A 25,574-nucleotide genomic window follows, 5' to 3' on the forward strand; every position below is an offset into this window, starting at 1 on the left:
AGTCTTATGGACTCTGTGGGAGAGGGAGAGGGTGGGAAGATTTGGGAGAATGACATTGAAACATGTAAAATATCATGTAAGAAACGAGTTGCCAGTCCAGGTTCGATGCACGATACTGGATGCTTGGGGCTAGTGCACTGAGACGACCCAGAGGGATGGTATGGGGAGGGAGGGGGGAGGAGGGTTCAGGATGGGGAACACATGTATACCTGTGGCGGATTCATTTTGATATTCGGCAAAACTAATACAATTATGTAAAGTTCATTTTGATATTTGGCAAAACTAATACAATTATGTAAAGTTTAAAAATAAAATAAAATTGGAAGAATAAAAAATAAAAAAATAAAAAATAAAAATAAAATTAAATTAAAAATAAAATAAAAATAAAAAAAAAAAGAAACAAAGTGCATGTTCTCTGACTGAAAGACCCTCAATTCCTGGTTGATATTTGCTAAGGTAGACTCCTAAGTCCCTGTCTTGCTGATCTAACCAAGCACTGGGAAGATATCCAGGAGAAATCTGACCATTTTAATCCATAACACCACTTATGCAGTACTGCTATCTAAGATGCTTAAGTCGAATCTAACCATAAGGAAACAGACAAACACAAATTGAGGGACATTTTGCAAAACAACTGGCCTGGGCACTTCAACAAAGTCAATGGCATAAAAAGGAAAAAGAAAACCAAGCCTGGAGAACTGCTGACAAAGTTGAAATATAATATTTAATTCTTGACTGAATCCTGAACCACACTCCATAAACCCCAAAAAACCAACCAAATGAAAACAGATATAAAGAATATTCATGGGACAATTAGGGACATTTGAAATTTGACTATATATTTTATAGTATGATAGCAAAGTAATGCTCAAAATTCTCCAAGCCAGGCTTCAACAGTACGTGAACTGTGAACTTTCAGATGTTCAAGCTAGATTTAGAAAAGGCAGAGGAACCAGAGATCAAATTGCCAACATCCGCTGGATCATCGAAAAATCAAGAGTTCCAGAAAAACATCTACTTCTGCTTTATTGACTATGCCAAAGCCTTTGACTGTGTGGATCACAACAAACTATGGAAAATTCTTCAAGAGATGGGAATACCAGACCACCTGACCTGCCTCTTGAGAAATTTGTATGCAGGTCAGGAAGCAACAGTTAGAACTGGACATGGAACAACAGACTGGTTCCAAATCGAGAAAGGAGTACATCAAGGCTGTATATTGTAACCCTCCTTATTTAATTTATATGCAGAGTACATCATGAGAAATGCTGGGCTGGAAGAAGCACAAGCTGGAATCAAGATTGCCAGGAGAAATATCAATAACCTCAGATACACAGATGACACCACCCTTATGGCAAAAAGTGAAGAAGAACAAAGAGCCTCTTGATGAAAGTAAAAGAGGAGAGTGAAAAAGCTGGCTTAAAACTCAGCATTCAAAAAAAGATCATGGCATCTGGTCTCATCACTTCATGGCTAATAGATGGAGAAACAATGGAAACAGTGACAGATTTTATTTTGGGGGGCTCCAAAATCACCACAGATTGTGACTGCAGCCATGACATTAAAAGATACTTGCTCCTTAGAAGAAAAGCTGTAACCAACCTAGAGAGCATATTAAAAAGCAGAGACATTACTTTGCCAACAAAGGTCCATCTAGTCAAAGCTATGGTTTTTCCAGCAGTCATGTATGAATGTGAGAGCAGGACTATAAAGAAAGCTGAGTGCTGAAGAATTGATGCCTTTGAACTGTGATGTTAGAGAAGACTTTTCAGAGTCCCTTGGACTGCTAGGAGATCAACTAGTCCATTCTAAAGGAAATCAGTCCTGAATATTCACTGGAAGGACTGATGCTGAAGCTGAAGCTCCAATAGTTTGGCCACTTGAAGCAAAGAACTGACTCATTTGAAAAGACCCCAATGCTGGGAAAGATTGAAGGCAGGAGGAGAAGCGGAGAACAGAGGATGAGATGGTTGGATGGCATCAACAACTCAACAGACATGAGTTTGAGCAAGCTCCAGGAGTTGGTGGACATGACTGAGTGACTGAACTGAACTATTCTATCTATGTTACATTTCCTGAGCACCATAATTATTCTGTGATTATGTTAGAGAATGTACTTTTTCCTAAGATATAATACATATCCTAAAATACTTACAGTTCCTGGGTTCTGGTATCCCCAACCTTTGTCTTTTGTATTCCCAGGCATCAAAGTACAGAATGCTTTACTGCAGTGATTATTTTGTGTTATTCCTATATTTCTTCCCTTTTTTCTTTCACTATTCAAATTTGTTGTTCAGTCAGCAATTCCTGTCCAACTCTCTGTGATGCCATGGACTGCAGAACTCCAGGCCTGCATGTCCCTCATCATCTCCCGGAGTTTCCCCAAGTTCATGGCCACTGGATTGGTGATGCCATCCAACCATCTTATCCTCTTGCCCTCTTCTCCTTCTGCCTTCAGTCTTTCTCAGCATCAGGGTCTTTTCCAAATATGTGTCTAAAATTCCCTATATTAAATTCTATTTTATAAAATGACTCACAAGTTTCTCTTTTCCTGACTAAATCCTAATTACCAGAAGGATACTCCAATGCTAGCTCAACCTCTGGTCAAAAACATCATTTCTAGTCCCCAAAGCTATCATAGTTAAACAGGATCTTTAAAATGATGTTTGATTTTTAAAAATAAAATCACAATCCTATAAAAATACATATTACTTTTTAAAATAAGACATTAAAAATAAACAATTTTTTAAAATCACCCACAATTTGAACATGCAAAAGCAATTGATATTAACATTTTTATATAATTACATCTTGATTCTCTTTTATTCACCAATTGCTTTTGTTTCATAATTTTGTGATCAAACTATACATCCATTATATACACTATCATTTTATCCTTCAGGTATGCCTTTAAGTGTGCATGTGTGCTAAGTCACTTCAATCATGTCCAACTCTGTGTGACCCTATGGACTGTAGCCCACCAGGCTACTCTGTCCATCGGATTCTCCAAGTAAGAATACTGGAGTGAGTTATTGCCATTTCCACAGTTTTTTTCAATTTCGACTTGCAAAAAAGGAAAGATCTTAAAAGTCTCCCTCACTTTTCATACACAGAAACAAAATGACAGGTTTATCACTAACTTGAGTCTGAGTGAACTCCGGGAGTTGGTGATGGACAGGGAGGCCTGGCGTGCTGCGATTCATGGGGTCACAAAGAGTTGGACACGACTGAGCGACTGAACTAAACTGAACCTATCCTATCAAAGACTACTCTCAAAATAACACATCATTTTGTAAAATATACTGCATGTATAACTGTTTTTATGAAATTCATAACAACTCAGGTTACCTTTCCAGTATATAGGAAAAGAAACTAAAGTTGTCAGTATTTTAAGATAAAATTATATCCTCAGAATTATATATGATAAAGTATATTTTTGCAGGAAAACGTAATAGCGTATTTTATACTACGAATCAAAAGGAAAAAAGTCTTCCTCTGCAGCCAATAAAAATTATAAATAAGTTTAGCAAAGTCAACTACTCACCCCCTATTACTGACAATTGCTTTTTTCAAATGAATGTAATTTGCAGGAAAGATCCCCTATAAAAGAGATAAGATTTCCTATTAGAAAAAGTAATTTGTGATTAACATCTCATTTAGACTGAATTAACAGTCAGATTTCAGCATGGAAATACTCTATCAACAAAACAGTAGATCTCTTCAGGTAGCAATCACTTTACATATTAATTAAGAATACAAAGTTGCACAAACTATATTCAACAGGAATTTCATTGCCATTCGCAATCAGAGTCTATTCACAAGGGGAAAAAACTAGTGTTAAGCAACCACAAAAACTTTTTTTTTTAAGTTTGAGAAATATTCCATCAAATCACACTTAAGATAGTATAGACTTATGCACAGAGCTTGGCATGTATCTACAATATCAACATTATCATATACTATCATATACCAACAATTTACAGCTTATCCAGCTCTGAGTAAGAGAAAGTATTCTCACACTCTGGGTAACATTTGTATTTACAAAGAATAAATCAATTTGAGAGCATCTACAAATGTTTCTTGTTTTACTCTTTGCAAATGGTTTCCACTTTGGTATCTGCCATAATCTGATTTCAATTCTTAGAAAGATTTTTTTTAATGTATTGTTTTAAAATCAATTACATTTTCCAATCAATGTTTCACTCCTTTTCCTGATGTATAAAACTTCCTTCAAAATAAAACACAAATGGTCTACTTTTTTTTAATACACTTGGCCCACACCACTGTCAGTAATAAACTCAGTCTATACCACACAAGCCCATCAGCAGCTGGACTACAGTAATGCATTTTACAGTTTTCAGTGTACAGATCTTTCAGCTTCTTGGTTATATTTATTTCTAAATATTTGATTGTTTTGATGCTATCATGAATGGGATTGTTTCATACCGCTAGTATTTTGTTGAGTTTAGCATCTATAGTCATCAGTGATAATGATCTGTAGCTTTCTTTTCCTACAGTGTTCTTTTCTGACTTTGATATCAGAGTAATGCTAGCCTCATGAAACAAATCTGGAAGTGTTCCCTCCTCTTCAATTTTTGGAATAGCTTTTATGAAGGACTGGTGTTAATTCTTCTTTAAAGTTTAGTAGTATTTACCAGTGAAGTCATCTGGCCCTGAACATTTCTTTGTTGGGAGGTTTTTAATAATTACTGATTCAATTTCCTTACTGATTATTGGACTATGCAGATTTTCTATTTTTCCTGATTCATTCTGGATAGGTTTTAAGTTTCTAGGAGTTTATCCATTTCTTATCGACTGTTCAATCTGTTAGCATACAATTGTCATAGCAGTCTCTTATAATCCTTTGTATTTCTGTGGTATCATTTTTAATGTCTGCTCTTTCATTTCTCCTTGTCTTTTTTTTTTCCCTCAGTTAATTTTATCTTTAAAAAGAAACAGCTTTTAGTTTCATTGACCTTTTCTCATGTTTTTTAGTCTCTTTTTCATTTATTTCCACCCTAATTTTTGTTATTTTCTTGACTTTGCTAAATTTGGCCACAGTTTCTTCTTTTTTCTACTTTCTTCAGATGTAAAGTAAGATGGTTTATTTAATATCTTTCTTTTTTTCTTACTGTAGGCATTTATCACTATTAACTTCCCTCTTTAAACTGCTTTTGCAGTAGCCCATAGGTTTTGGGATATTGTGTTTCTGTTTTCATTTGTGTCAAGATTTTTTTTATCTCTTCTTTGGTCCACTGGTTGTTCAGAATGTGTTCTTTAATTTCCACATACATGTGAATTTTCCAGTTTTCTTGCTGTTGTTGATTTCTAGTTTCATACCATTGTGGTCAGGAAAGATGCATGGTGTGATTTCAATCTTTTTAAATTTACTAAAGCCTTGTTATATGACCTAGTCTGAAGAATGTTCCATTTACAATTGAGAAAAACATGTACTTTATTGCTGATGTATGAAATATTCTATATTATGTCTATTAGATATATTTGATTTAAACTATAGTACAAGTCCAACATTTCCTTGTTGATTTTCTGTCTGGATGACCTATTCAGTGCAGAAAATGGGGTACTGAAGGCCCCTATTATTATTTGGTATCTATTTCTCCCTTCAAATCTATTACTATTTGTTTAATGTATTTGGGGGCTCCATTTCCAGTGTACACATATTTATTACTACTATATCTTCTTGATATATGACTCCTTTATCTCAGTAGTTCTTAACCAGGGACAATTTTACCACCACCACCCCAACCACCTCCCACCCCACCCATCAGCCCCAGGGCCTTTAGCAATGTCTAGAGACACAACTTGTGAGGAGACGTTAATGAGTGGAAGTCATATATTTTGCTAAACTTTTCATAATGTATAAAATAACAAGGATTTATCTAGCCCAAAATGTCAACTCTGACAAAAATGAGACGCCCTGGCTATGAGGAATTAAAAGTTTGAGGGTATTGTCTTCTTATAATCACTACTTTAAAAACCAGTAAGTGATTCTACTGAAAAATTAATGATTACAACTCTGAAAATTTTTAATAAAAATTAATATGTGATCATTTTTGTATTTTCTATTTAAGAAAAAACATAATATGTTAAATATTAAGCCACAGAAAAATACATAAGAAAAAATAGTAATATTATAGAGAAAAGTAAGTTTTTGCAAATACATTACTGGAAAAGAATGCTGCTACATGTATTATAATTGCCAACTAAAATATATTTGGTCTGATCAAATTACTGTTACTTGGTAAGAGAATAAACATATAAATCTAGTTCATAAAATTAGCATGTGGCACTTAACAGTCTTCTTTAAATTCATATTTTAACAAGAACATTATGATCAGAGATGTATCTAATTGAAAATTATTTAAAAGTTTTTTTCATTTTAGAAATAAAGTGATCTAACTAATCACAGGGCTAGACAGGAGTAGGCCTATAAAAAAGTAAATTTACTTGCTGTCAACTATTTTAAGGAAAAATACTAAATATCCTATATAGGCTTTTTCAAAATAAGCTTTGCAACTATTACCACACACACATTTTGTCCTTTTTAAAAAGTCATTGTAATACCACTGAGAAAGAGAAGAGTCTGACACAGTTCTGTAAAGGAAAGAATGAGTGTGGCTACTGTAAAAGATTAAAAGATGGAAAGCAAGGATTGCTTTTATATCAAACAAATATACTAGGCCACTTTCTAGATTAGAAAAGGTAACAATAAACTTTTTATTACCTTTACATTTGGCTTCTTTGTTGAAACTCCCCTATACCAACCTAAAACAAAGCATACAAAAGATATTAAAATCATATTCTTGTCATTTTCTATGAAAGACATGAGTATTTTTAGGATAATTATTTAATGCAAAACTTTCTAGTAAGTTTTAGGCACTTTATGAGTTTATTAAGCATAGTTTACTCCAAAAGAAGAAATCTTACAATAAAATATAACATTCCCAATTTTCATCAAAGACACAAGATCCTTTCAACTGAAAAAGACCAAAAAAATTAGTAAATACTTCAGAGGACACATATTGAACTCCTTGAAAACTCCCAGATGAAACTATTACAGGATAAGAAAATGCCAAAATCATATAGTTTTTTGGTGACAGATAAGGAGAGTACAGCCCTGACTTTCTATCTCGTCTCCCTGAATCTCCCATGCACTGAACTACACTACTCTCATTTCTTGGCTTTCCAGCCACTAAAGTTGACAGTAACACTTCATTTATTCTCTCTTACCATTCATACACAGTAATAACAGTGAAAGTTTCAATTACACAATAAAAATAGTTTTCAGAGAAAGGAAATTTTTTTGCCAACTTTCTTCAAATTCAATCTATTATTTTCAGTTTTGCTACACTTTCTGTACTTAGGTTTAAGAGGAAAGAATTCCAGTGAATAGAAGAGGAGGCCAAGAGTTGTATTTAAAGGAGGAATATAAATAAAAAAGAAAGAGGAGATTGTTGATAATAACTAATATTAACTGAGAGCTTACTATTCCATGTACTGAAATTGAGTTAATTTCATGTATTAATCTTTAAGACTCACAACAAAGTTAAGAGGAAAAGAATCAACTTTTTCTCCCCTGAAATCATAACAAACAATAAAAGAAGAAATACCCTTATTTCTGCTTAGTACAACAGCTGAGACCATAAATTTGAATAACTCAATTTACACCTGAAAGTCTCACGATCTTCGTTTTTTTAAAAGTGATAACCTTACCAACAAGACACTTTACAGTATCTTAAACAGGACAGATAATGATATAAAGGGCTTCCCTGGTCCCGTGGTCCAGTAGGTCCAGTGGTTAAGAATCCGACTGCCAACGCAGGGGATATAGTTTCGATCCCTAGTCCAGAAAGATCCCCTGTGCTGCAAGGCAACTAAGCCCATGCAGCACAACTACTGAGCCAGCACTTGAGAACCTGTGTTCTGCAACAAAAGAAGCCACCGCAGTGAGAAGCCCACACTCCACCACTAGAGAGTAGGCCCCGTTCACAACAACTAGAGAAAGCGCGTGTGCAGGAACAAAGACCCAGTGCAGCCAAAAAAATAAACAAATAAGTAAATAAATTTTAAATGGTAATCTTACCTAAAATTTTTAATTCTGTACCAGTAAAGTTAGACAATTCAAATATGTATATCCAAAAAGTCTACCTTCAAAATATCACATTTAGTCTCTAAAAATGCTGTTTTATAAAATATGATTAAAAATTAAGGTAATAAATGAAAAAATTTCTAATTGAGATGCAATGTTAAGTCCTATTTTATACTGAAATCATAGAGATTTTAATTCAGGAGTTACTCAAAGTGTATTCTATTTAAGCAATTATTCCACAAAGGAAATGGAAAAAGTACAGAAAATAGATTTTTAAATAAAATATAACCACATTAAAATACATATATATATATATATATATATGACCACATCAGACTGAAAAGCAGGAAGCAAACACTAGATTTTAGAAAGACAAGTAGGGATTCACTATACTCTCAAAGATAATAAAACTGAGAGAAAACATTACATACTGTTTAAAGGCAATTACTGTACAAAAAACAGAACTGAGAACACTATATTGTCACAGAAATAGAAAAGCAGGACACCAGTGTGTGTATGTGTGCTTACTGCCACTAAATAAATGCTCAGTGAGTACTTATCATGTGAATGAAATGAGACAGATGTAAGTGTTTACATTTGTCAGCTTAATTCTGGATGATTACACCTTCCACAACTGGTGTATAAACATACTTGGTGTATAAATTAAAGAGTCAGTTCAAGCCTGATTTTAAAAGAGAAAAAAGAAACTTTTTACAGAGTGAAGTAAGCCAAAAAGAAACACACCAATACAGTATGCTGCTGCTGCTGCTGCTAAGTTGCTTCAGTCGTGTCCGACTCTATGCGACCCCATAGACGGCAGCCCACCAGGCTCCCCTGTCCCTGGGATTCTCCAGGCAAGAACACTGGAGTGGGTTGCCATTTCCTTCTCCAATGCATGAAAGTGAAAAGTCAAAGTGAAGTCGCTCAGTCGTGTCCGACTCTTCGCAACCCCCTGGACTGCAGCCTACCAGGCCCCTCCGTCCATGGGATTTTCCAGGCAAGAGTACTGGAGTGGGGTGCCATCGCCTTCTCCCCAATACAGTATACTAACACATATATATGGAATTTAGAAAGATGGTAACAATAACCCTGTATACAAGACAGCAAATAGAACAGTCTTTTGGGCTCTGTAGGAGAGGGCGAGGGTGGGATGATTTGGGAGAATGGCATTGAAACATGTATAATATCATATATGAAATGAGTCACCAGTCCAGGTTCGATGCACGATACTGGATGCTTGGGACTGGTGCACTGGGACGACCCAGAGGGATGGTACGGGGCGGTAGGAGGGAGGAGGGTTCAGGATGGGGAACACGTGTATACCTGTGGCGGATTCATGTTGATATATGGCAAAATCAATACAATATTGTAAAGTTAAAAAATAAAATAAAAAATTTAACACTATTAGGTTAGAAAAGCAATCAGTAAGAAAGGAAAAACAAATTAAGAGAAAATATTCTGGGTCTTGTGTGTAAATACATATATTGAAGATTAATTCATCTATCTGAAAGCTACAATTATTTAAACACATAGACAAAAAAATAGCAGTCACCTGTCCCTGTGCCAGGCGTTTTCACATCTATAGTCCCAAAACACAGCTGAATACCACTTTGTTAAATACGCATCATTATTTAGGCTGTGAAATGCCCTTCCCAATGTAAGTAAGGCTATACTATCAAAAAGAGCCAACAGTACCACTACAATTGCTGCTGACAGAGAGGCTACAGAACAGTGTTAGCAGTGTTAACCCAAAAGAATGAAGCCTCTATATAATTCAGGCCATGTGACAGTCAACAATCAGCAGGCCTTTACAAAGATTCCGGGTGCAAACCAATCAAGCTAGATCAGAAACACCAAATGAAGTTCAACAAAAAGTACCCTTCAATACGAAGTTTTAAACTTTTTATTCAAAGGTATAACATATTCTTCACTGTCTGATAAAAGGGAAACAAGGCAAATGTGTTCATTCTCACTCCCATCCTAGGGCTAACAGTTGCTCATCCCTGAATTAGAGACAGGTAGATAACAGGCACAATGTCTATTTCATTCCATATCATGATTAAAAATAATTTTAAAAAGTTATCACTCATTATGAATGGCAGATCCACAGAGATTCACTTTAAAGAAGGAACCAACTGTAAAGTCAAGGACCAAAACAAAGATCTACAATCTTCTAAAAATACTAACTTTTTCTTTGGTATATCAATAAAAATATTCACAGCCCATCCAACTCTTTATCCTCTTTCCAATTATATAACTAATAGGCATGGAAGAAAGTACCAACCACTTACATAAAAGAAAGAAATTTATAGATAATTCAGCCCCAATATTGGTGGACATAATTATTCAAAAGGTCAACATTCAAAATCCTCTATTATTTCACTGCAAACTGTTAAAGAATAACCTTGTGTATTATTTGCATACAAAATAATTTAATGCTATTTTAAATCTTTATATGCAGTAAGTATAAAAGATAATAATTGGCAAAAAATAAATGGACATTAAAAATTGAGAAATTTTACTCCCAAATGAGTTATTGCTCCTTTAAGCTTATGGTTCTCCATAAACTTATAGAGAACCATAAACAAGTTTCAATAATACTGCCATTGAATAAGACATTTTAAAAACTCTTTTATAATTCAAATACATATAAAATACATTTACTAACTTCTGGTTCTAGCGCTGACAAAACATTTCGCATTAGACAAATATAAACCTGAAAAAAATACAGGAAACAACTGTGTAAGAACAATGGGGAGCAACTATCTGAGACAAGATATGAGACACTATAATCCTCGAGAAAAGAGAATCACATCAGCTGAGTTTCTCCATGAGGATATTTCAGCAAAAATCAAAGTCCCATTGAGTTAAGGAAAAAAAGGTTGACACTGAGAGCTACTCGATACAATATCCACTCGTGGGACTGCCCAATTCATACAGCGGTAATTCAGGGAAAATTTCTAAGAAGCCCAGCTTTCTGCAGCAGCTGAGAGGCTAAGGAGCTAGGCAGAGTCACATTACCTTTAAGTTCAGTTCAGTTCAGTCGCTCAGTTGTGTCCGACTCTTTGTGACCCCATGAATTGCAGCATGCCAGGCCTCCCTGTCCATCACCAACTCCCAGAGTTCACTGAGACTCACGTCCATCGAGTCAGTGATGCCATCCAGCCATCTCATCCTCTGTCGTCCCCTTCTCCTCTTGCCCCCAATCCCTCCCAGCATCAGAGTCTTTTCCAATGAGTCAACTCTTTGCATGAGGTGGCCAAAGTACTGGAGTTTCAGCTTTAGCATCATTCCTTCCAAAGAAATCCCAGGGCTGATTTCCTTCAGAATGGACTGGTTGGATCTCCTTGGAGTCCAAGGGACTCTCAAGAGTCTTCTCCAACACCACAGTTCAAAAGCATCAATTCTTCGGCGCTCAGCCTTCTTCACAGTCCAACTCTCACATCCATACATGACTACTGGAAAAACCATAGCCTTGACTAGACAGACTCTGTTGGCAAAGTAATGTCTCTGCTTTTCAATATGCTATCTAGGTTGGTCATAACTTTCCTTCCAAGGAGTAAGCGTCTTTTAATTTCATGGCTGCAGTCACCATCTGCAGTGATTTTGGAGCCCAGAAAAATAAAGTCTGACACTGTTTCCACTGTCTCCCCATCTATTTCCCATGAAGTGATGGGACCAGATGCCATGATCTTAGTTTTCTGAATGTTGAGTTTTAAGGCAACTTTTCCACTCTCCACTTTCACCTTCATCAAGAGGCTTTTTAGGTCCTCTTCACTTTCTGCCATAAGGGTGGTGTCATCTGCATATCTGAGGTTATTGATATTTCTCCCGGCAATCTTGATTCCAGCTTGTGCTTCTTCCAGTCCAGCATTTCTCATGATGTACTCTGCATATAAGTTAAATAAGCAGGGTGACAATATACAGCCTTGACGTACTCCTTTTCCTATTTGGAACCAGTCTGTTGTTCCATGTCCAGTTCTAACTGTTGCTTCCTGACCTGCTTACAGGTTTCTCAAGAGGCAGGTCAGGTGGTCTTGTATTCCCATCTCTTTCAGAATTTTCCACAGTTTATTGTGATCCACACAGTCAAAGGCTTTGGCATAGTCAATAAAGCAGAAGTATATGTTTTTCTGGAACTCTCTTGCTTTTTCCATGATCCAGCAGATGTGGGCAATTTGATCTCTGGTTCCTCTGCCTTTTCTAAAACCAGCTTGAACATAAGGCAATTCACGGTTCACGGATTGCTGAAGCCTGGCTTGGCGAATTTTGAGCATTACTTTACTAGCATGTGAGATGAGTGCAATTGTGTGGTAGTTTGAGCATTCTTTGGCATTGCCTTTATTTGGGATTGGAATGAAAACTGACCTTTTCCAGTCCTGTGGCCACTGCTGAGTTTTCCAAATTTGCTGGCATATTGAGTGCAGCACTTTCACAGCATCATCTTTCAGGATTTGGAACAGCTCAACTGGAATTCCATCACCTCCACTAGCTTTGTTCGTAGTGATGCTTCCTAAGGCCCACTTGACTTCACATTCCAGGATGTCTGGCTCTAGGTCAGTGATCACACCATTGTGATTATCTGGGTCGTGAAGATCTTTTTTGTACAGTTCTTCTGTGTATTCTTGCCACCTCTTCTTAGTATCTTCTGCTTCTGTTAGGTCCATATCATTTCTGTCCTTTATCGAGCCCATTTTTGCATGAAATTGTTCCTTTGGTATCTCTAATTTTCTTGAAGAGATATCTAGTCTTTCCCATTCTGTTGTTTTCCTCTATTTCTTTGCATTGATCACTGAGGAAGTCTTTCTTATCTCTTCTTGCTATTCTTTGGAACTCTGCATTCAGATGCTTATATCTTTCCTTTTCTCCTTTGCTTTTCGCTTCTCTTCTTTATACAGCTATTTGTAAGGCCTCCCCAGACACCCATTTTGCTTTTTGGCATTTCTTTTCCATGGGGATGGCCTTGATCCCTGTCTCCCATACAGTGTCACCAACCTCAGTCCATAGTTCATCAGGCACTCTATCAGATCTAGTCCCTTAAATCTATTTCTCACTTCCACTGTATAATCATAAGGGATTTGATTTAGGTCATACCTAAATGGTCTAGTGATGTTCCCTACTTTCTTCAATTTAAGTCTGAATTTGGCAATAAGGAGTTCATGAACTGAGCCACAGTCAGCTCCTGGTCTTGTTTTTGTTGACTGTATAGAGGTTCTCCATCTTTGGCTGCATAGAATATAATCAATCTGATTTCGGTGTTGACCATCTGGTGATGTCCATGTGTAGAGTCTTCTCTTGTGTTGTTGGAAGAGGGTGTTTGCTATGACCAGTGCATCATCTTGGCAAAACTCTGTTAGTCTTTGCCCTGCTTCATTCCGTATTCCAAGGCCATATTTGCCTGTTACTCCAGGTGTTTCTTGACTTCCTACTTTTGCATTCCAGTCCCCTGTAATGAAAAGGACATCTTTTTTGGATGTTAGTTCTAAAAGGACTAGTTCTGACAGAATGTGGTCCACTGGAGAAGGGAATGGCAAACCACTTCAGTATTCTTGCCTTGACAACCCCATGAACAGTATGAAAAGGCAAAATGATAGGACACTGAAAGAGGAACTCCCCAGGTCGGTAGGTGCCCAATATGCTACTGGAGATCAGTGGAGAAATAACTCCAGAAAGAATGAAGGGATGGAGCCAAAGCAAAAACAATACCCAGTTGTAGATGTGACTGGTGATAGAAGCAAGGTCCGATGCTGTAAAGACCAATATTGCACAGGAACCTGGAATGTCAGGTCCATGAATCAAGACAAATTGGAAGTGGTCAAACAGGAGATGGCAAGAGTGAACATCGACATTCTAGGAATCAGCGAACTAAAATGGACTGGAATGGGTGAATTTAACTCAGATGACCATTATATCTACTACTGCGGGCAGGAATCCCTCAGAAGAAATGGAGTAGCCATCATGGTCAACAAAAGAGTTCGAAATGCAGTACTTAGATGCAATCTCAAAAACGACAGAATGATCTCTGCTCGTTTCCAAGGCAAACATTACCTTTAGGAGACCTATAATAATAATATAGTGACTTTTCAACAGAAATGATGGAAATCAAAAATTAATGAAGCAAATCCTTAAAATGCTAAAATAAAATATTCATCAAGCTAGAATGCTACACCTAGGGAAAATATACCCTTTAAAATGATGACAAGGATTCTTTAATATCCACAAATCAATCAATGTAATACACCACATTAACAAATTGAAAAATAAAAACCATATGATTATCTCAATAGATGCAGAGAAAGCCTTTGACAAAATTCAACATCCATTTATGATAAGAACTCTCCAGAAAGCAGGAATAGAAGGAACATACCTCAACATAATAAAAGCTATATATGACAAACCAACAGCAAACATTATCCTCAATGGTGAAAAATTGAAAGCATTTCCTCTAAAGTCAGGAACAAGACAAGGGTGCCCACTTTCACCATTACTATTCAACATAGTTTTGGAAGTTTTGGCCACAGCAATCAGAGCAGAAAAAGAAATAAAAGGAATCCAAATTGGAAAAGAAGAAGTAAAACTCTCACTATTTGCAGATGACATGATCCTCTACATAGAAAAACCTAAAGACTCCACCAGAAAATTACTAGAACTAATCAATGATTATAGTAAAGTTGCAGGATATAAAATCAACACACAGAAATCCCTTGCATTCCTATACACTAAGAATGAGAAAACTGAAAGAGAAATTAAGGAAACAATTCCATTCACCATTGCAACGGAAAGAATAAAATACTTAGGAATATATCTACCTAAAGAAACTAAAGACCTATATATAGAAAACTATAAAAACACTGGTGAAAGAAATCAAAGAGGACACTAATAGATGAAGAAATATACCATGTTCATGGATTGGAAGAATCAATATAGTGAAAATGAGTATACTACCCAAAGCAATTTATAGATTCAATGCAATCCCTATCAAGCTACCAACGGTATTCTTCACAGAGCTAGAACAAATAATTTTACAATTCGTATGGAAATACAAAAAAACCTCGAATAGCCAACGCGATCTTGAGAAAGAAGAATGGAACTGGAGGAATCAACCTACCTGACTTCAGGCTCTATTACAAAGCCACAGTTATCAAGACAGTATGGTACTGGCACAAAGACAGAAATATTGATCAATGGAACATGATAGAAAGCCCAGAGATAAATCCACGCACATATGGACACCTTATCTTTGACAAAGGAGGCAAGAATATACAATGGATTAAAGACAATCTCTTTAACAAGTGGTGCTGGGAAAACTGGTCAACCACTTGTAAAAGAATGAAACTAGAACACTTTCTAACATCATACACAAAAATAAACTCAAAATGGATTAAAGATCTAAACGTAAGACCAGAAACTATAAAACTCCTAGAGGAGAACATAGGCAAAACACTCTCCGACGTACATCACAGCAGGATCCTCTATGACCCACCTCCCAGAATATTGGAAATAAAAGCAAAAATAAACAAATGGGACCTAATTAAACTTAAAAGCTTCTGCACAACAAAGGAAACTATTAGCAAGGTGAAAAGGCAGCCTTCAGAATGGGAGAAAATAATAGCAAATGAAGCAACTGACAAACAACTAATCTCAAAAATATACAAACCACTCCTACAGCTCAACTCCAGAAAAATAAATGACCCAATCAAAAAATGGGCCAAAGAACTAAATAGACATTTCTCCAAAGAAGACATACAGATGGCTAACAAACACATGAAAAGATGCTCAACATCACTCATTATCAGAGAAATGCAAATCAAAACCACTATGAGGTACCATTTCACACCAGTCAGAATGGCTGCGATCCAAAAGTCTACAAATAATAAATGCTGGAGAGGGTGTGGAGAAAAGGGAACCCTCTTACACTGTTGGTGGGAATGCAAACTAGTACAGCCACTATGGAGAACAGTGTGGAGATTCCTTAAAAAACTGGAAATAGAACTGCCTTATGATCCAGCAATCCCACTGCTGGGCATACACACTGAGGAAACCAGAAGGGAAAGAGCCACGTGTACCCCAATGTTCATCGCAGCACTGTTTATAATAGCCAAGACATGGAAGCAACCTAGATGTCCATCAGCAGATGAATGGATAAGAAAGCTGTGGTACATATACACAATGGAGTATTACTCAGCCATTAAAAAGAATACATTTGAATCAGTTCTAATGAGGTGGATGAAACTGGAGCCTATTATACAGAGTGAAGTAAGCCAGAAAGAAAAACATAAATACAGTATTCTAACGCATATATATGGAATTTAGAAAGATGGTAACAATAACCCGGTGTACGAGACAGCAAAAGAGACACTGATGTATAGAACAGTCTTATGGACTCTGTAGGAGAGGGAGAGGGTGGGAAGATTTGGGAGAATGGCAATGAAACATGTAAAATATCATGTAGGAAACGAGTTGCCAGTCCAGGTTCGATGCATGATGCTGGATGCTTGGGGCTGGTGCACTGGGACGGCCCAGAGGGATGGTATGGGGAGGGAGGAGGGAGGAGGGTTCGGGATGGGGAACACATGTATACCTGTGGCGGATTCATTTTGATATTTGGGAAAACTAATACAATTATGTAAAGTTTAAAAATAAAATAAAATTGGAAGAAAAAAAAAAAAAAACTGGAAATAGAACTGCCTTATGATCCAGCAATCCCACTGCTGGGCATACACACTGAGGAAACCAGAAGGGAAAGAGACACGTGTACCCCAGTGTTCATCGCAGCACTGTTTATAATAGCCAGGACATGGAAGCAACCTAGATGCCCATCAGCAGATGAATGGATAAGAAAGCTGTGGTACATATACACAATGGAGTATTACTCAGCCATTAAAAAGAATACATTTGAATCAGTTCTAATGAGATGGATGAAACTGGAACCTATTATACAGAGTGTAGTAAGCCAGAAAGAAAAACACCAATACAGTATACTAACGCATATATATGGAATTTAGAAAGATGGTAACAATAACCCTGTGTACAAGACAGCAAAAGAGACACTGATGTAGAGATCAGTCTTATGGACTCTGTGGGATAGGGAGAGGGTGGGAAGATTTGGGAGAATGGCATTGAAACATGTATAATATCACGTATGAAACGAGTCGCCAGTCCAGGTTCGATGCACGATACTGGATGCTTGGGGCTGGTGCACTGGGACCACCCAGAGGGAGGGTATGGGGAGGGAGAAGGGAGGAGGGTTCAGGATGGGGAACACATGTATACCTGTGGCGGATTCATTTCGATATTTGGCAAAACTAATACAATATTGTAAAGTTTAAAAACAAAATAAAATTTTAAAAAATAATAATAAAATTAAAAAAATGATGACAAATTTAAAAGCAGATTCACATAAACAGAAGTTGAATGAATGTGCAGCAAACCTGAACTAAAAAAACCATTACTAAAAGGAGTACTTACAGTAAAAAGAAAGTGATCCCAGACGGAATCATGAAAAGAAGAAAGAAACAGCACTGGAAACGGTAAAAATGTGGGCAAACAAATGAATACAGACAGAAAATACATGACAACAGTGGTACAAATGCAATAAGAGGAGTAAGTGCAATTGAATCATTGTAAAGTTCATGCATTGTTGGAAGTGGTATAAGTAAAACTTTAAGGGAGACCCTAGTAAGTCAAGAATGCATGTTTTAAACTCTAGGGTAGTCACCAAGTGGGGCTTCCCAGATGGCTCAGTGGTAAAGAATCCAGCTGCCAATACAGGAGACGCAGGTTCCGTCCCTGAGTCAGGAAGATCCCCTGGAGAAGGAAATGGCCACCCATCCCAGTATTCTTGCCTGGGAAATCCCATGGACAGAGGAGCATGGGGGGCTACAGCCCATGGGGTTGCAAAAGAGTTGGATACGACTTAGCGACTAAACAATAACAACTTATACAAAGGGTCCCAAAAGGCTAAGATACAGATCTCTGAGGAACAGTGGGCTGCTGCAAAACATGCTAACCACTGCCACAGTGACAAATGCTAGAGGCCATTCACCAGAACCAAGACCACTGCCTGACATAAGGAATACTGCAGGGACCAACTGTCTTCAGAGCAGTTTGCCAGTGGTATAAAATAAAAACAGGAAGAATCAACCCTTTTCTTCAACCTCCAGCCTAGTAGTCTCCCTACAATGCCCCTTTATTGGCAGAGTCTAACACAGACTAGCTGTCAAAGAAGAAACATGGTTTCCAGAGCTTCCAGCTTCAGTATCGCAAGAGGGGCTAGAAGGAACTTAGGGGCAATAATAAGTCAGTAACTGACAGAATCAGCATCTTTATTTAGGTCTCTCATCATGCCAAGTTCAGATAAGTGATAAAAATCTTCTAATTTTCTGTGTGGAAGGTAAATGTCTGGCTGCCATGATTTCAAAGGCCAAGTGGAAGGTGAAGGTTAGAAGTCTCCATATTCAGTATTCAGTAGGTATGCTTGACTTAATCCTCCAGTTTTCAATACATAACCTATCTCCTACAAAAATGTGCATGAAGTGTCCCAATACACAGATGCTCTATTTATCCTTCATTTTCTAATAAACCTCAAAATCTCTACCAGATGAACAAGGAGCAGTCATCAGATGAATTGAAGGGAGAAGACTTATATAATTTCATCCTCATTTCCAAAGATGCCTGGTGCTATAAGTTCCTATGCCTTTTAAGGATCTGCTGTGTAAATAAGGGTAGTTCCAAGATATTCCTACTACATGCTTGAGATTCAGATATGCTGGGTCTGTTAAGTCAAAGTTTCCACTCTTCAAAGCCTTGCCAACTTTGTCCATGTGAGCATATTACATTTTAAAATCCCTGTATTTTGATTTTTGTAGTGTTTCATAACTGATTTTGAATTTATTTTTGTATATGGTGTGAAAAAGTAGTCCAGTTCTCCACACACCATTTATTAAATAGATTGTCTTTTTCCCCACTATGTATTCTTGCCTCTTTTGTCACAGATTAATTGACCATATAAGTATATGTTTATTTCTGGGCTCTCTATCATGTTCCACTGATCCATGTGTCTGTTTTTGTGCCAGCACCATACTATTTGGATAATTATATCTTCATAGTACAGTTTCAAGGGCTTCCCTGGTGGCTCAGACAGTAAAGCGTCTGTCTGCAATGCAGGAGACCAGGGTTCAATCCCTGGGTCGGGAAGATCCCCTGGAGAAGGAAATGGCAGTCCACTCCAGTATTCTTGCCTGGAAAATCCCATGGATGGCGGAGCCTGGTAGGCTACTGTCCATGGGGTCGCAAAGAGTCGGACACGACTGAGCCACTTCACTTCACTTCACTTCAGTACAGTTTCAGCCTGGAAGCATGATACCTCCAGATTTGTTCTTTCTCAACATTGCTCTGATTATAAAGGGTCTTTTGGATTCTATGCAAATTTTAGGGTCATCTGTTCTAGTTCTGTGAAAGTGCCTTTGATATTTTGATAGGGACTGCACTGAATCCACAGACTATCTTGGGCAGTATGGTCATTTTAATGATACTGATTTGTCCAATCCATGGAGATGGTACATCTTTCCATTTGTTTGTCTCGTTTACCACTTCTTTCATCAATGTTTTACAGTTTTCAGAGTACAGGTCTTTCACTTCCTTGGTGAAATTTATTTCTAGGTATTTATTCTTTTAATCCAATTATAAATGGGACTGTTTCTTAATTTCCCTTTCTGATACTTCATTGTGCAAACAGATAAATGCAACAGACCTCTGTACATTAAGCTTGTATCCTGCAACTTTCCTGAATTCATTTACTGAATTCAATTTTTGAATAACAATTCACTTATTGAATAACAGTTTTTTGTGAAGCCTTTGGGGTTTTCTATATAAATTGACAGTATCATGTCACCTACAAACAGTGATAGTTTTATTACTTCCTTTTTAATTTGGATTTCTTTTATGTGTGTGTGTGGCCTTTTGGTTTTTTTTTTTTTTTTTTGGCCTAACTGTTGTGACAAGAACTTCTAACATTATGTTGAATGAAAGTGGTGAGTATCTTTGTCTTATTCCGTTTTTTATAATTTTAAAATTTACTTAGTTTTGGCTGCACTGGGTCTTCGTTGCTGTACATGGGCTTTCTTTAGTTGCAGCAAGTGGGAGCTACTTTTCATTGTGATGCACGGGCTTCTCATTGAGGTAGCCTCTCTTGTTGCAAAGCACAGGCTAAAGGCACAAGGGCTTCAGTAGTTGCAGCATGCAGGCTCAGCAGCTGCAGCACGTGTGCTCTAGAGTACATACTCAGTAGCTGCAGTGCATGGGCTTAGTTGCTCTGTGACGTGTGGAGTCTTCACATACCAGGGACTGAACCCATGTCCCCTACATTGGCAGGCAGATTCTCATCCACTGTGCCACTAAGGAAGTCCCTTGTCTTATTCCTGATCTTAGAGCAAAAGCCTTCAGATTTTCTCCACTGAGTATAATGTTAGCTGTGGGTTTTAATATATGTGTGGCCTTTATCATGTTGAGGTAGGTTCCCTCTATGCCTACTTTGCTGACAGTGAAAAGTGAAAGTGACAGTCTCTCAGTTGTGTCTGACTCTTAGTAACCCCACAGACTATACAGTCCATGGTATTCTCCAGGCTATAATACTGGAGTGGGTAGCCTTTCCCTTCTCCAGGGGATCTTCCCAATCCAGGGATCGAACCCACATCTCCCACATTGCAGGCAGCTTCTTTACCAGCTGAACCACAAGGGAAGCCCAAGAATATTGGAGTGGGTAATCTATCCCTTCTCCAGCAGATCTTCCTGACCCAGGGCAGGCAAATTCTTTACCAACTGAGCTATCAGGGACAGTTCTCGTCATAAACAGGTGCTGAACTTATCTAATGCATTTTCTGCATCTCTTGAGACGATGTGATTTTTATTTTTAAATTTGATAATGTGATATATCTAATTAACTGATTTGTAGATATTGTACCATCCTTGCATCCCTAGGATAAATCCCACTTGATCATGGTGTATGATCCTTTCAACATATTTATTTTGGTTTGATATTTGGTTTGATAATATTCTGTTGCAGATTTTGCATTTACATTCATCAATGATATTAGCCTGTAAATTTGTGTGTGTATGTTATTAGGTTGTTATCTGGTTTTGTTATCAGGATGATGGAGGCCTCGTACCATGAATTTGAAAGTGTTCCTTCCTCACTAACTTTCTGAACAGTTTGAAAAGGAAAAGTATTAACTATTCTTTAAATGTTTGGTCATGTATGGATGTGAGAGTTGGACTGTGAAGAAAGCTGAGTGCTGAAGAATTGATGCTTTTGAACTGTGGTGTTGGAGAAGACTCTTGAGAGTCCCTTGGACTGCAAGGAGATGCAACCAGTCCATCCTAAAGGAAATCAGTCCTGAATATTCATTGGAAGGACTGATGATAAAGCTGAAACTCCAATACTTTGGCCACCTCATGCGAAGAGTTGACTCACTGGAAAAGACTCTGATGCTTCGAGGGATTGGGGGCAGGAGGAGAAGGGGACGACAGAGGATGAAATGGCTGGAAGGCATCACTAATCAATGGACATGAGTTTAAGTGAACTCCGGGAGTTGGTGATGGACATGGAGGCCTGGCATGCTGCGATTCATGGGGTCGCAAAGACTGAGCGACTGAACTGAACTGAACTGACTGAAATGTTTGGTAGAATTCACCTATGAAGCCATCTGATCCTGGACTTCTGTTTGTTAGAAGTTTTTTTTATTATTGATTTAATTTTATTACTGGTAATCAGTCTGTTCATATATTCTATTTCTTTCTGATTCAGTCTTGCGAGTTTGCACATTTCCAGGAATTTATCCATTTCTTCTATGCAATCCATTTTATTAGCATATAATTCTTCATAGTAATCACTTATAATACTCGTATTTCTGTGGTGTCAGTTTTAACTTCTCCCTTTTCATCCCTGATTTTATTTATTTGGGCCCTCTCTCCTTTTTTCTTGATGAATCTAGCTAAAAGTTTATCAATTTCATGTATATTTTCAAGACTTCCCTGGTGGCTCAGTGGTAAATAATCTGCCTGCCAATGCAGAAGATGCAGGTTCGATCCCTAAGTCAGGAAGATCCCCTAGAGAAGGAAATGGCAACCTGCTTCAGTACTCTTGCCTGGGAAACCCCATGAACAGAGGAGCCTGAGAGTAAATAACTTCACAAAAAAGTCAGACACGAATTAGAGACTAAACAATAATATCATATATTATCAAAGGACCAACTCTTAATTTCATTGATCTTTTATGTTTTTAGGTCTCTATTTCAGTTATTTCCACTCTAATCTTTTATTTCCTTTTTTCTCCTAACTTTGGGTTTTACTTGTTCTTCTTCTAGTTTCTTCAATGTGCACTTCGGTTATTTGAGATTTTTCTTATATCATGAAGTGGGCCTGTATCACTGTGAACTTCCCTCTTACAACGGTTTTATCTTCATCCCTCTTTGACTTTTCAATGATCCATTGATTGTTTAGTCTCCATATGTTTGTGGGCTTTTTTTTTTTTCCAGTTTTCTTCTTGTAGTTAATTTCTAATTTCATACCAGTGAAATCCAAAAAGATGTCTGACATATGCTGGAAAGGGTGTGAAGAAAAGGGAATCCTCCTACACTGTTAATAGGAATGTAAACTGGTACAGCCACTATGGAAAACAGTATGGAGCTTTCTCAAAAAACTAAAAATAGAGTTGCCATATGATCCAGCAATCCTGCTCTTGGGCATGTATCTGCAGAAAACCATAATTTGTAAAGCTATATGCACCCCCTGTGTTTACAGCAGCGCTATTTACAAAACCAAGATAAGGAAACTACCTAAATGCCCATTGACAGACGAATGGATAAAGAAGATGTGGTACATACATACAATGGACTGTTACTCAGCCATAAAAAAGAATGAAATAATGCCATTTGCTGCTACATGGATGGACCTAAAGTTTATCAAGTTTATCACACTAAGTGAAGTCAGAAAGAGAAAGACAAATACCATATGAATGTAAGTCCTTTATCAAATATTTCTTTCACTTTGTGACTTGTCTTTTACCTCTCCTTAATGGTATCTTTTTTCTTTAAATTTTATTTATTTGTTTTTGGCTGTGCTGGGTCTTCACTGCTGCACAGGATTTCTCTAGTTGCAACAAATGGAGGATACTCTCCAGTTGTGGTGCTCGGGCTTCTCTACTGCGGTGGCTTCTCTTGTTGCAGAGCACAGGCTCCAGGGAGCATAGGCTTCAGCAACAGTGGCACATGAGCTCAGCAGCTGTGGTTCCCAGGCTCTAGAGCACAGGCTCAATAACTGTGGCAGACAGGCTTATTAGTTGCTCTGTGGCATGTGGGATATTCCCGGACCAGGGCTCGAACCCATGTCCCCTGCCCTGGCAAGTATTTTTTACCACTGAGCCACCAGGGAAGCCCTCCTTAATGATATCTTTTGAACAACAGATCTTGATTTTAATGAAGTACAACTTATCAATAAAGGATCTCTGTCTACCCCTAGGCTAGAAGGGGTATTTTCCTATGGTTCCTTCAAAGTGCATAACTGCTCTAAATTGCACATTTATATTGACCATCCGTCTGGAATTCAGTTTGTAGTATATGCTGTGAAGTCAGGTTCACGATTCACCGGTTTCAATACTGATCCAATACCATTTATTGACTAGGCCATCATTCTTCAGTCCAACCAGCCCAGCGTCACCTATTGCAATGGACATCATTTCCCCACTGCACTGCAATACCACCTTCTTCACATCACTGGAAGATAAACACGATGGTCTATTTATGGACCCTCTATTCTGGTTCATTATTATCTTTGCCTCCAAACCACAATGTCTTATTTTATAATAGTCTCATTTTTAGCTCTCAGTGGGAAAGCTTTCAGTATTTCACAACTGAATATGATGTGTGCTGCAGGCTTTTAGATATCCTTTATTAGATTAAAAATATTCCCTTATACTCTTATTTTGCTAAGTTTTTTTTATCATGAAGTCGTTTTGATTTAAACTACTATTTTAAGAAAATTATTAAAATGAGTCCTGCACTAGAGCTCCCTTTCCAGAAAAGTACACTACCAAACGTACACAGTTCCAGGGTCATAGTAAGTTGCACTTACTTCCATACCCATCTGAATGGTAAATTATATCAGAGTTCCACTTCCATCTGTACTATCTCCATGCTCAGCTAGCAACATTTCCACTCCAATATTTCCAAAATTTCCAAATAATTTGAGGTGGTTTCTAGTCATGCTGAACTGCTATCAACTTTGGAATATTGATTTTGACATCAATTTTGTTTTTGTCAATGCTCTGATTTTGTGTGATATCTCCATAACTGTATTTTTCCCATATATTTTGTTGACTACAGTGCATAATCTTTTAGAATGTGATATTTTTCAATAATGCATAAATATTATAGCAAAAATACACAAAAATGTCACAGAAGAACACAGCCAAGTCAAACTTCATTTGAGCTCATATACTGCCTTGTTTTAATTATGACTGATCATGTCCAGCCAATCAGATAGAAACATACAAATGAACTGATTATAATTAAATTCTATTCAAATGCAGATAATCAGGAGTAAAATATTATCTATTTGATTATAGGAAATTAAAAATAATTACTTGACATAGTATATAAAAAACATGTTCTGACAGCCAACAATAGTTATTTCATTGTTGCTATTAAATTAGAGCCAAAATTACTCATCAGTTGTGCTGAAGAGAGATCAGAAATTATTTTATAGCAGTGTATCATAATATGATTAATCATGACTTCAAAAAGATTGCTTATAACCAGTACTACAAAATAAACATATATAATACTGCCAAAAATGATCACTATTTGTGTCTTATAATTTATAGGTCCATACTTACCCTCACACTTTTCAAGAATCTGGACTGTTTCTCCTATTTCTAAGACCAACCCTTGGGGAACAGATCCTCGAAAGCTGCATATCACTAGAAAACCAAAGATAAACATGTCAATTAGGATTTTTAAATACTGACATAGGGTCTGTGTCACTGAAATTAGGCACTAAATTTTCTTAAATATATGCTCTCTCTTTTAACTCATTTTTCAAATATGTAAGCCCCTGTAAGTCCTTGCAGGCATCTACATAACTAACTATAAGACAGCTTTCCTAAGGTCAAAAGTGTGCAATCTCTGAGCCATATCTTACAGTAAAATTAAAATAAATCAAATTAGCACTTAAGAAATTAACATCATCACATCATCCACTCCTTAACAAATTCTTTATCGAGATCCTTGCTATTACTTCAATCTCCAGAGCATTCAGTACTCCTGTCTTCTTAACCTTTGTCATTAATTGACAAGAACATTAAAATTATGAACAAGCTTCCATTGTTGGAAACTGGGTGTTTTGTGCATATTTAGAGAACCTATGTAAACTTCCCATTTTAATAACTATCTTCATTCAAGACTGGCTT

At 37.1% G+C, this 25,574-nt stretch overlaps 1 protein-coding gene across 12 annotated transcripts in view; it reads right to left on the reverse strand.

Moving 5' to 3' along the window:
• The window catches only part of DOCK3 (dedicator of cytokinesis 3), a 304,579-nt gene that overhangs the window by 255,764 nt on the left and 23,241 nt on the right, over positions 1-25,574 (reverse strand). For all 12 annotated transcript variants that reach the window (XM_061397473.1, XM_061397477.1, XM_061397469.1 and 9 more), the window contains exons 2-4: positions 25,002-25,085; positions 6,746-6,786; positions 3,545-3,600 (exon numbers count right to left, since the gene is read on the reverse strand). In XM_061397473.1, coding sequence (XP_061253457.1) covers positions 3,545-3,600; positions 6,746-6,786; positions 25,002-25,085 — 181 coding nt within the window. The remainder of the gene's footprint in view (positions 1-3,544; positions 3,601-6,745; positions 6,787-25,001; positions 25,086-25,574) is intronic.

The sequence above is a fragment of the Bos javanicus genome, chromosome 22 (assembly GCF_032452875.1).
Source record: "Bos javanicus breed banteng chromosome 22, ARS-OSU_banteng_1.0, whole genome shotgun sequence".
Lineage (NCBI taxonomy): Eukaryota > Metazoa > Chordata > Mammalia > Artiodactyla > Bovidae > Bos > Bos javanicus.